The sequence below is a fragment of the Mastomys coucha genome, unplaced genomic scaffold, assembly GCF_008632895.1.
Source record: "Mastomys coucha isolate ucsf_1 unplaced genomic scaffold, UCSF_Mcou_1 pScaffold16, whole genome shotgun sequence".
In the NCBI taxonomy this organism is placed as follows: Eukaryota; Metazoa; Chordata; class Mammalia; order Rodentia; family Muridae; genus Mastomys; species Mastomys coucha.
The window spans coordinates 89063944-89076503 of record NW_022196898.1 but is presented as its reverse complement, the minus strand read 5'-3'; the positions used below and the strand labels follow the sequence as shown (position 1 = coordinate 89076503).

At 38.7% G+C, this 12560-nt stretch overlaps 1 protein-coding gene across 11 annotated transcripts in view; it reads left to right on the top strand.

Moving 5' to 3' along the window:
- Bmpr1b (bone morphogenetic protein receptor type 1B) overlaps positions 1-12560 on the top strand; it is a 341025-nt gene that overhangs the window by 288359 nt on the left and 40106 nt on the right. For all 11 annotated transcript variants that reach the window (XM_031375668.1, XM_031375675.1, XM_031375666.1 and 8 more), the window contains one exon: positions 8618-8777. In XM_031375668.1, coding sequence (XP_031231528.1) covers positions 8635-8777 — 143 coding nt within the window. In that variant the 5' untranslated portion in view covers positions 8618-8634. The remainder of the gene's footprint in view (positions 1-8617; positions 8778-12560) is intronic.

Below are 12560 nucleotides of genomic sequence, written 5' to 3'. Positions count from 1 at the left end.
AGTGTTTTTAAGTTGGCTTTTGATTTAAAAAAAAGAAGATCCTTGGAGTTACTAGACTTGGATATTTGTCTTTTGTAACTGAAATGCTTGACCTAAGATTGTCTGTAAAATATTTCAGGCTGAGTGTTAGTTATCCATAATACTTGAGAATAGAAGTATATGGGGTCTAGAGTGTTTTGTTCTTGTGTTTTGTTTTGTTTTTAATTTTGCGATATTTGCTTCTGTATAATGAGATACCTTTAGGGTAGGTCCAAGGTTTAAATGCAGAATTAACCTGTTTCATTTTCTATAGACACTATAAATTTCCTGAGGATAAATTTATTAAATGTTTTAAAACAATTTTACATGAAAGTTTATAGACATTGAACTATGTGACTTAGCATTTAAACATTAAAAAAAAAAAATTGGGGGAGGACTGGAAAGATGGCTCAGCAGTTAAGAGCACTGTTGCTCTGTCAGAGGTCCTGAGCTCAATTCTCAGCAACCACATGGTGGCTCACAACCTTCTATAATGGGATCCTATGCCCTCTTTGGTGTGTCTGAAGACAGCTACAGTATACTCAGATACACAAAATAAACAAATCTTTAAAAGAAAGGATTTGGAGTTTGAGGATATTTCAGATTTGGGGTTGTTGGGAATGTTTAGCCTATAATAAATAGCTTGTTGATAAGCAACACTATAGAACAAAGTATGCTTATTTTCCAAAAAATTCACAAACATGCACATAAACACAAAAAAATGGTCAAACAACTGGGCATGGCTGGCTTGTACCTGTAGCCCTAGCACTCGGTAGGGTGAGTCAACGGGATTTCAAGCTGAAGACATTTTTAACTACAGAGTGAATTCAAGGCCATGCACAGTGATGAGTTAAGGAACATGGCCATCTTTAATGTGAAGCTTTTATTTTGCTTGTTTATTTTTCATTCTGTATCAGGATGTGAAGACAATCTCTTCGCCATTTTGAACAGAAAAGCAGTTTGTACATTTACCTAAATCACCTCTCAACCATGATTAACTCTAATGTGTTAGCCCACGGATAAATTCAGGTGTAGAATTGGAAGTTACAGCCCTTCTGGCTGCAAAGAGAAAACTTCATGACGTAAAATTCTTCCCTCATAGAGAAATTGTCTTCAACAAGTCAGATATCTGCATAATGGTGTGAGGCCAACCATGCCCCTCATGTGCTTGTTTTAGTACAATGTAGAGATACTTACATTTCAAATAGTGTTTTCTGGTTCTTTCTCTCCAGCATCAATGACATATATGACTGTTTTCACTTTTCTTTTAAAAGTCTCCTCAATGTCTCTAGATTAACACTCGCACTGATACCCATTGTCCTTGGGCTTCTCACAATGCAAAGGATGACTGGATTCTTTCTCTACACCTTTACTCCGATTGTCTGCAAACATACCCTTCTCTGCTCATATGCGGTACATGAATAGAAATATCAGTTCCCATATATTCTTACGTTTCTATCCCATATTCATTTTCAAACTGCACAGTCAGCACAAATATAAAATGCATCTACCATTGTGTTAGTAATACAACCTGATTATCTCCATTTCATGGGCTTGTGACCTACCTTTAAGGAGGTATTACATCCCATCCTACTGATTTGCAATAAGGGGAACATTCGCCTTCCTTGAAAGTTGGGTTTCCCAAAAGCTTATTCCTTTATCTAGATCCTCATAGGGATGGACTATCTCTTCAAGTAGGTTTTTGATATAGGTGTATAGAAAGTACTTTGATAACTTGAATATTAAGCTGCTTTTTACTACCTTCACATTTGATTTATATTTTGCCCACATTTTGACCTTCACGTTTTGTGTCCTTTTCCCCCAAATTTTGCACCACTCTCTTATTCGTGTGTGCAGTTTTAGTTTTAATTATGTGGGAATACAGTACTATTCTCATTTTTTAATTTTTTCTCTAATTGAAAATTGATTTTTTACACACACACACACACATACACACACACACACACAATACATTTACAGACATACACACACCCTGATTATGGATTTCCCTCCCTCTACTCCTCCTAGTTCCTCTGCAACTGTCCTGATCATCTCTGTCCTGAACTGTCTCTTTATGTCTCATTAGAAAACAAACAGGATTCTAAGGGATAATAATATAAGATATGATATGATATGATATATGGTATGATATGATGTGATATAATAAAACAAAACCCACCTCATCAGAACTGGACAATACAAATAAACAAAAGGAAAAGTCCACAAGAGAGGTCACAAGAGTCATAGAGCCAATCATTTGCACACACAAGAATCCCATCTTAAAAACCCACAAAAATGGAAACCAAAATATACACATAAAGGATGCTCCTTTTCTGCAGGATTTCCCTGAGCTCTGAATGGATGGATTTGATAGAAACATCTCCTTCTGTACTGTGTGTTCCAAGAGCTTTCACTCTTCACACAGTGTCTGGGTTTGGTCTCTTTATTTGTTATCATCTGCTTCTCAAGAAAGCTCTCATGACGGATAAGCAAGGAACTGGAGGAGAGCAGAGTGCCATTAGGAATCATTTTATTCCCACCTTTAAAATTCTGAAAACAGAAAACACCCAGTACTGTGTTGACCCTAGGTCCCTGGGCTATCTATTCTCAGGTTGTTGGTCACTCAAGCAGTGTTGGGTATGGGTTCCATCTCGTGGAGTGGACCTTAAGTTAAATCAGATATTGGTTGGTCACTCCCACAAGCTTTGTGCCACCATTGCAGTAGCATAGCTTACAGATGAGACATAGATGGTATAGTTTTAATATTCATGATTGTTGAGATAATAAGAAGATAAAGAAATAGAAGAATATGTTCTATCTGGGTGAGGGGGAAGGGGCTGCTTCGGCAGGCCCATGCTAAGGCATCCCTTCTCCCTGAGAGACTATCCACATGACTATATATTATAGAATAGAGTTTACTTAGGGAATAAGGAGAGGAGTTAAGAGAGTAGAAGAGGCAGAGAAAGGCAGAGGGAAGGAGAGGTTAGAGAAGTACAGGATGGCCATGACCACATGGAGAGAGGGGGGAAGGGGATGGAAAGAGAGGGGGAGCAAGAGGGCAAGAGAGTAAGTGAGCAAGAGAGCGATGAGACAGCTGTATCAGGCTCCTGTCAGCCAGCACTTGCCGGCATCCACAGTAGTGTCTGGATTTGATGATTGAATATGGGAAGGATTCCCAGGTGGAGCAGTCTCTGAATTGTCCTTCCTCCAGTCTGAGAGGATCTGACAGTACCTGACTAATACAGAAGTAGAGGCTCACAGCCATCTATTGAATGAGTACAGGGTCCCCAATGAAGGAGCTAGAGAAAGGACCCAAGGAACTGAAGGGTTTGCAGCCCCTTAGGACCAACAACAATATGAACTAACTAGTGACCTCAGAGCTCCCAGGGACTAAACCACCAACCAAAGAGTATGGTCATGGCTCCAGCAGCATATGTATAGTAGAAGATGGCCAAGTCGGTCATCAATGGGAGGAGAGGCCCTTGGCCCTGTGAAGGTTCTATGCCTCAGTGTAGGGGAAGGCTAGGGCTGGTAAGCAGGAGAGGGTGGGTTAGTGAGCAGGGGGAGGGAGGAGGGAACAGGAGTTTGTTTTTGGTTTTGCTTTGTTTTGTTTGTTATTTTTAACTTAATTTATTTTCTTTTTTTTTTTTTTTTTTTTGGAGGGGAAACTGGGAAAGGATATATCATATGATATGTAAATAAAGAACATATCTAATAAAAAAATGACAGCTATGAGGGGGCAAGCAGCCCCTCTTATAGTGGGCCAGGCCTACCTGACTATTGCCAGGTAACTGTGGGGAGGGACATACCTAGCTGTTGGCAGGTAACTGTGGGGTGCAGCTTAGACAGAATACTAACAATGATAGTATTTTGTGTGTGTGTGTGTGTGTTTCCATTGAAGCCGAGAATTGTCCTTTCAGAATCTGCCAAAAATTATATTGCAATTTGGTGGGAATTGTGTAGACTCCATAGATTGCTTTTGGTAAGATTGGCAGAGGAGATCTTTCCATCTTTGATATCTTCTGGTTTTTTTTCTTCAGTGACTTGAAGGATTTTATGATACAAGTCTTTGACTTATTTAGATAGCATTACCCCAACGTACTTTATACTATTTGAAGCTATTGTTTCCTTGTTTTCTTTCATAGGCTGATGTCATTTGTATATAGGAGGGTTACTGACTTTAGTGAGTTAATTTTGTATCTGGCTGATTTGCTGAAAGTGTTTATTAGCTGTATGGAAACCCATACAGCTTGGTGGGATTTTTTTAGGGTAACTCATTATGCTATCTTATCATCTGAAAATAAAGGTACTTTGACATATTCCTTTATGATTTGTATTCCCTTGGTCTACTTCAGTTGTCTTACTGTTCTAGCTAAGACTTCAAGTACTATATTGAATAGTTATGGGGAGAGTTGACAATCTGGTCTTGCTCCCAGTTTTAGTGGAATGGCTTTAAGTTTTTGTTTGTTTGTTTGTTTGTTTGTTTTATGTAGGCACTTACTGCTATGAACTTTCCTCTTAGGACAGACTTTATTGTGTCCCATAAGTCTTAGTATACTCTAAATTCTTTTTCATTCAATTCTAGAAAAATTTTAATGTCTTTCTTAATTTCTGCCTTGACACATTTTTCATTTGATAGTGAGTGGTTCAGTTTCCATGAGTCTGTAAGCTTTATCCTGTTTCTGTTGTTGATGTCCAGCTTAATTTTGTGGTAGTCAGGATGTAGGTTCTATTTCAATGTACTTGTTATCTCGTAAGACTTGCTTTGTTTTTGAGTATATGTAGTCAGTTTTGGAGAAAGTTCCATGAGCTTTGGAGAAAAAGTTAAATTATGTTCCGTTGAAATGTTCTGTAATTATCTGCTATGTCCATTTGGTTTATAATAGGATTTTTTTGCCAGTATTTCTGCAGTTGCTATTTCAATCTTTTTATTGATTGAAGAATCTCTCTACTCTGATTCTTTCCAAATTTAAGCTCTTTTTAATTATGAAATTTTACATACTAAAATGTAGGTCTCTGCTGGGTTGTTTTATGTTAGCAATGAAAGCTAGAGTCATCTGAGAAGATGGAGCCTAGATGGAGAAAATGCCTTCATAAGATCAGACTGTAGGCAAGCCTGTAAGACATTTTCTTAATTTGTGCTTGCTTTCGGAGTCCACAGTCCATTGTAGATGGTGCCATCCCTGGGCTGATGGTCCTGGATACTATAAGAAAGCAGGCTGAGCAAGCCATGAGGAGCAAGCCAGTAAGCAACATCCCTCCGTGGCCTCTTCATCTGTTTCTCCTTCCAAGTTTCCACCCTGATGTCCCTGGATAGAGTTAAAAGCTGTTAAGTGAAATAAGCTCTTTCTTCCCCAAAGTCAAAATCATGTGTTCCCACAGTTGGTTGTTTACTACCAGTATATACTGGGAATTGAACCAGAGTCCTGTGTAAAACAGCAAATATTCTCAACGTCTGAGCCATCACTCCAGCCTCGTTGTTCTGATTCTTACACTTTGCCTTTTAAAACTAGAAGCTCAAGATAATTCAGTATGTGGTTTACTGACTTGATCATCTACTGCTTTCTCAAGTCTCTTTAAGGAGACTCCCATGCTGATTTTCTCATACCAGTGTCTATGAAGTTCCTGAGCCTCTTCTCTTGTGTGTTTGTCTCTTAGTACAGCTTATCTTTCAATCCATCCACTGAGATTTTCATCAATGGAGTCGTGTTTGGAGTTCCTCACTTTTCACGGCAATGCACTTGTGTTTTCCTGGTGTGCCTTTGAGTAAGCTAAGAGTGTTGATAACAGTTCTCTTTACAGTTATTTGCTTTCACACTCTATTTCTTCCTGGTTGTTTTCTCTGTATGTGTGTTTTGTCTTCAGTCTCTAATGTTTGAGGTTTTTCTTCAGATATCTCCTGTCCCAGAACTAGTGACTCATGTGAGGGAGCACGGCATACTGAAAGAGCTGAGAGGACGCTTCCAGTAAGAACTCTTCTTTAGAGGATAACAGTGGAGTAGAGCTATTTTTGTATTCCTTTCTTTAGCCTTCGGCTTGCTCTCGACCTGCTTAGATTTCCCAGGGATAAAGGGAAAGCCTGGTGGGAAAAGAGGACAGGAAGGACATCAGTGCCCATTGTGACTTGGTAGGAATACTCCTGCTTTTTTTTTTATGCTTTGTTTCTGAAGTCTCTGACCTGAGGGGAAGAAAAGGAAAATAAAATGTCTAGTACTATAAGCATGGGATTTACCCTTCTAGTCTCCTTCACCAACCGGAGAGAAGGGTTATTAGCCTGCAGCACCTCTGCATAATAAATGAATATTAATTGTTTGTTTTTAAACTTCAAGGAAGGAAGAAGCAGGAAGTAATAGTTTTTCATGTGCTTTTTCATCATACTCTCCCTAGAGGCAAATCAGGCCATCAAGTTGGTATGATTCAAGCCAAATTTACAAAGAAGGAATTTACTATGGCAGGGTGATATATGGACATACCTACCTGTATACTGTCTTAAACAGGTGTTCACACTCTGCTATGAACAGACTTGCAATAAATGGCTGGTAAGATAAGGGACGAGGGCATGCTGAGTTTCACTGTATCCTGTTAACTTACGATGACAACTCTATTATATAGATGAGCGTGGGCATACTGGAATCTAGAGTATGGTTGGGTTAAATAAATGTTGGCCAGAAAGGCCTGGGAATCTCTGCATCTCTGCTTCCCTGGCACTGAGATGATGGCCACAGCTATGACCACCTTTTTAGTATAGGTGCTTGGGATAAAACTTAGGTGCTCAAGCTTGCCAGCAAGCACTTTACCAACTCAGCCATCTACCCTGGTTAGACACATCAATGATTTTTGCATAAATTATTCACTAAAATTTGACTAATTAGCTTAATACATAGAAGGTCCAAGAAAGGTTACCACAGATACATTTTTCTTAATTTTCTCATTTTCTGTTTCAATCTGTGACTATAATCATGTTTATAAAACAATAAATGTATTCCCATATAATATAATATTGAATTTATTCCTTCTGGTATATAACTTTAGTTCTTTTAACCAAACAATCTATAATCAAATATTTCGTTGAAATTTGTTATAATTATAGTCTATTTAGATGTGGTTTGAGAGAAAAATTTAAACTGGATGTTCATAATCATAATTTTTAAGAATAATGAAATGTGTTACAGAGTATCATAAACTTATACAAGGCAACTTGGATGTCTATTGGGAAGACAGAAATGTCTGTTGTTGAGGCCAGGGCTCCTGCCTGTGGGAGAGCTTTCCTGCATAGTGTCTCCCATCAAAGCTGATACAAGCATCACAGATACTTCTATCTGGAAAAGCTGGTGGAAAGACACATCTTTGGAAATATGTAGTTTCTAACTTTTTATTTTTTTTTTACACATTTTTTTTTGCAGATTAAATATGCACTATTGTGCTGGTCAGTTTTCATCAATTTGGCACAAACTAGACTCCCCTGGGAAGAGAGAACTTAAACTCTGGAATTGTCTTCATCAGATTGTCCTATGGGCATGTCTATGGGACATCTTCTTAGTTGCTAATTGATGTAGGGTTCTGTCCCGATGCACATGGACTTGGGTTATACAAGAAAAGTATCCGAGCCACCCAGAGGGAGGAAGCAGAAGGGATCATTTTTCCATGGATACTGTTTTAGTTTCTACTTCCAAGTTTCTGTCTCGATATTCCTCTGTTAATAGATTATGATCCTGAGAGGCTCTGACAGTATCTGACTAACACAGATGTAGAGGCTCACAGCCATTCATTGAACTGAGTACAGGGTCCCCAGTGAAGGAATTAGAGAAAGGACCAATGGAGCTGAGGGGTTTGCAGCCCCTTAGGACGAACAACAATATGAACTAACTAGTACCCTCGGAGCTCCCAGGGTCTCAACCACCAACCAAGGACTGCACATGGAGGGGTCTGATTGTTCAGGCAGCATGTGTATGGTAGAGGATTGCAAAATCGATCATCAATAGGAGGAGAGGACCTCGGCCCTGTGAAGGTTCTGAGCCCCAGTGTAGGGGAATGCCAGGGCCAGAAAGTGGGAGAGGGCGGGGTGGCAGGCATGGGGAAGGGGGAGGCAACAGGGGTTTGTTTTTGTTGTTTTTGTTTGTTTCTTTGTTTTTTGGAGGGGAAACTGGGAATGGAGAAATTTGCATGTAAATAAAGAAAATATCTAAAATTAAAAAAAAATAGATTATGATCCAGGAGTTATAAGATGAAATAAACTCTTTCCAAGTTGCTTTTGGCTAGTATATTATCACAACAGTAGAAAGCAAATTAGTATAATGTTCTACCTCAAATCAACCTTGTGATTTGGTTAAAAAAAAAAAAGATAGTGTTAGGTTTCAGACAATCTGGATTCAAAACGTTGCTCCATTATCTGACTGTGTGCAGATTAATTAGTTAAAATTCAAGACTTGAATTTTATCATCTGAAAAGTGAGATTGATAATATTTATTCTAATGAAATCATCAAAATACATGTCTTTTGTTTGAAATCTTTGTCACTAGTTATTTTAACTCAATGACATATTGTCTCTTCCACAGACGGCTGGAATGCTTTCCTAACCCTCATCCATTATTCTTTTCAGAGAAGTTTATTGATAACATGCTCTTACGAAGCTCTGGAAAGTTAAATGTGGGCACCAAGAAAGAGGATGGTGAGAGTACAGCCCCCACCCCTCGGCCCAAGATCCTGCGTTGTAAGTGCCACCACCACTGTCCCGAAGACTCAGTCAACGATATCTGCAGGTTGGTGATAGAAATGGTTCAAATGTCACATTCTCAAGTGGTCACATACTGTTTTAAACATACATTGTTTCCAAGAATATGACCTGGAGATAGTACTCTATACAGAGAAATATCTAATCATATTTTACCCTGAACTGGTGCTTGAGTCCTCTTTTTCCCTAGACACACAAACAGAATGGAGATCTTAGGCTCCTTGTCAATGAACAAAAACTATTATGTTCTTCAAAAACCTTTTCATATTCATGTGACATAGATTCCATGTATATATGCTGATCTTGTCTTAACCACTCACCGTACCAAGATTGTTAGTATTTTGCACTTCTAAAAGATTAATAAACTGTTTCTGGAATGCAGGTCTCTGATGGCATATAGATGAATCCAACACATGTTAGTAGAGATTGTCACAGTAATAAAACTATGAAGTTGGAGATAATGTGTTATAAAGGCAAAGAGTTCAGATTTAAATACTCTAAAGTGTTTTTATTTGTATACATCTTTATTCAGCTACATCCATTTGATAGGATATCTGTTTGTTACCTATAGTAGGAGAAGCGTACAAAACCAGCCATTAGCTTCTTGAACAGGAGCAGAACAAGAGAGAAAGGGCTAACAACCCATAGCATCATGGCTCCTGGGAGTGATAGTGTTAGAGATGCAGAGTGTGCATTTAGAGGGGTCAGGACTCCAAACTGGGTAGAGGGACTACCAGTTTCAGAGCCCAGGAAGAATAGCTGAGTAACTGTTTAGAGTGCCATCGGCCAGGAGGGCACATCAAACTGAGTCAAATGTATTTGTTATTGCTGAGAGTTTTTACAATGCTTATCATGATGGGGAGTCTGATACAGGCTGTTGTACTGATATCCCTAGTCCACAAATGACAAATTTGAAATGTTCCCAAAGCGAGATGTGAGTTCACCAGTGGAAATTTCCTCACCTGACTTCGTGTGATGGGTCACAGGCAGAATGCAGGAACACTAAAAATATTGTGTAAAATTATTTTCCTGCTGTGTTTGCATATGGCACATGAGACATAAATAAACTTCATGGTTGGGTGTAAGTTCCATCCCCAAGATATCACATTAAGAATATACAAATATTTTAAAAATCTAAAAAGAAAACAAAACAAAGCAGTGGCCAGTGTTGGCAAAGGCACACACTCCATAAGAATTTGCAGGTTTACAAATGCAGTGTTTGTTTTCCTCATAGATGTCCTGAGCTCTGCTGGCTTGGTTGACTGTGACTTGAGGGTGATTTTTGGATGCAGGCTTGCCTTACCTCTCTTCTTTCTTTGGGGGTCAGCAGCTGCCCAGGGTATTCTTTCTATTATGAGTATAAGAGCAACACCCTACAGTCTCTGGGTTCCGATGCTTCACTAAGCACATGAAGTGATAGAGTGAAGCTCAAAGTTGAAGGGAAGCCATAGCGGTGGTGAAGCAGGGTGAGGGTCAGCTATGGAACACTTGTCTGCTAGAATAGGGAAGTACATTGAGACATTGCATAGGTCAAGAAGAATATCCAAGAGGACAAACAGATATAAGTGTCATGGAAACTAATGTTAATGAGGAAGATAGGTGAGCTACATTGGGTGCAACCAGAGGTCGACCATGACAAGGAATGAAAGTAGAAATCAGAACCAATAACAATATAACATTAAGTAGAGTAATTCAGAGATATTTAAGCTAGTAGAGATGGAAACCTGATTGGGATGAGATTTTAATTTTGTAGTGGCCAACCTTTAATTTATTGTGGTAAGGAAAGCAGAAATAAAACCCACAATAATACCAGCAGAATCCTTCAAAAGAACATGAATATTCCACTCAGTATTGATATGTTGACTTGTAGAAGTCCCTAACAGGAAACTAGTAGTTAGTGAAATGATCATGATTACCCTCACCTATCTAATGAATACAACATTCTTGTGAAGAATGCAATAGTTCCAGTTTATACCCAGGTAAGAATGTGAGGTTCTGAAAGATTATGCTATTCTTAGTCACTATGATGATATGATCAAAAAAAATTGGCCAGAACTCCAAGTTATGAATTCTTGATCAGCAGCCAACCCTGTTGGGTCCTCTGAGGACATTTCTCTTTTGTGCATGATGCTCACTTTGCTAGTGAGGAGCTGGTTCCAGGTGAGTGTTCTCATGTATGGATCACAGGGACCACCTTTGGTCTTTGTCCTAAGACAGTGGTTCTCAGCCTATGGACCATGATCCCCCAAATTCATCAGAAAACACTGATAATTACATTACAATTTATAAAATTAGCAAAATTACAGTTATGAAGTAGCAACAAAAAATGTTATGATTAGAATTATCACAACATGAGGAACTGTGTTAAAGGGTTACGACATTAAGAAGGTTGAGAGCCACTGCTAAGGCTTAGAAAAAGCAATGACGTTGTCTCATTTCTACCATTCTCTATTTCTTCCTTCTAAAGCAGTACTTCTCAAACTCTTTCCGTTAAAAGATACCCCTCCACACACACAAAACTGAGCATGAGTACTTTCCTAAAGTACACTCAGGATTAATTATTAAAGCCACTCATTTAAAAGCTTGCAAATTATTTGTCCTTTTTAAATTTTTAGTAAGTTTTAGCAGACATGAATTTATTATATCAAGTTACTATACAAGTTTCAGGTTCTACTTTTCTATCTTTACAGACCAACAGTGAGCAGTTTGCTCTTATGACTCTTGTACTCATATACAAAGCAGCTTGAAGGTCAATGGTACACTTTTTGATGGATTACATAATATCTGGTATAAGTTGTTTGCCTTGAGGCTCTGTACTAGGCAGACATCCCTCAACCTAAATGTTCCAAGTAGGTTTCTTATTCAGCATCACTTCAACTACCCTGGAGAAAGCAATCCAGTAGTGGGACAACAGCCAAGATTGTTTCATACTTAAAGCCATTGTGAAATCTCATTGGTTAAGTCAGAAAATATAGGTGGAGTTTAGGGGTTTGTAAATTCTTCAGTGCTCTCTGTTCTTTTAGTAGCCAACAACAAGTTATAGTTATTGAGGCAGATGTGTGGTGAACACCTTTAATCCCTGCATTAGGAAAGTAAATGCAGAGGGTAGGCTGCAAGTTCTAGACCAGCTTGGCCTGTTGGAGTACAGTGTTTGTTTCTGTAATCAGAAAGGAGGGGTAAAGCCATTGGGACTTCTCCCCTAAGGAGATGTCTGTCTTCTAAGTCAGTTTTTCCAGGTGTCATGCTGCATTGTAGCCCATCCTTTCCTGACTTTGCTGGGGGACTGCCCATCATCATCACAGCCTTCTGAGCTGCAAAGCCTGACACAACCGTTCTTTGGTGGTTTTCTGTGTGTCCTGCTCTGTGTCACTTTCTCATTCTAGCAAATGTTGGTTCAGACTTGCTTATTTATTTTTCTATATGTACTTTTATCTGGCTTTCCAAGTCCCTTATCTACTTAGATAGAGTTTTTAATAGTCTTTTTTTTTTTATGTATGTGCTTGTCTCATGACCATCTTCTGGTCTATTCATTTGTAATAGCTATCTTTTTTTTCATCTTTCAGGGATGATTTTTGTACTTCCTCATTTAAATTATTGGTTTCTGATCGGAAATTCTTCTTCATGGGTAGTTATTAAGTGTAATAAGTTGATATGCTTGTTACTATAAAGAATGTGCAAATGCTACTAGCTGTTTGAAAGAGGAATTAGATAGGTCTCCAGCTGCGATTGTCTTTGTTGTCATTCTCCTCCTCTCTTCTTCTTCTTCTTCTTCTTCTTCTTCTTCTTCTTCTTCTTCTTCTTCTTCTTCTTC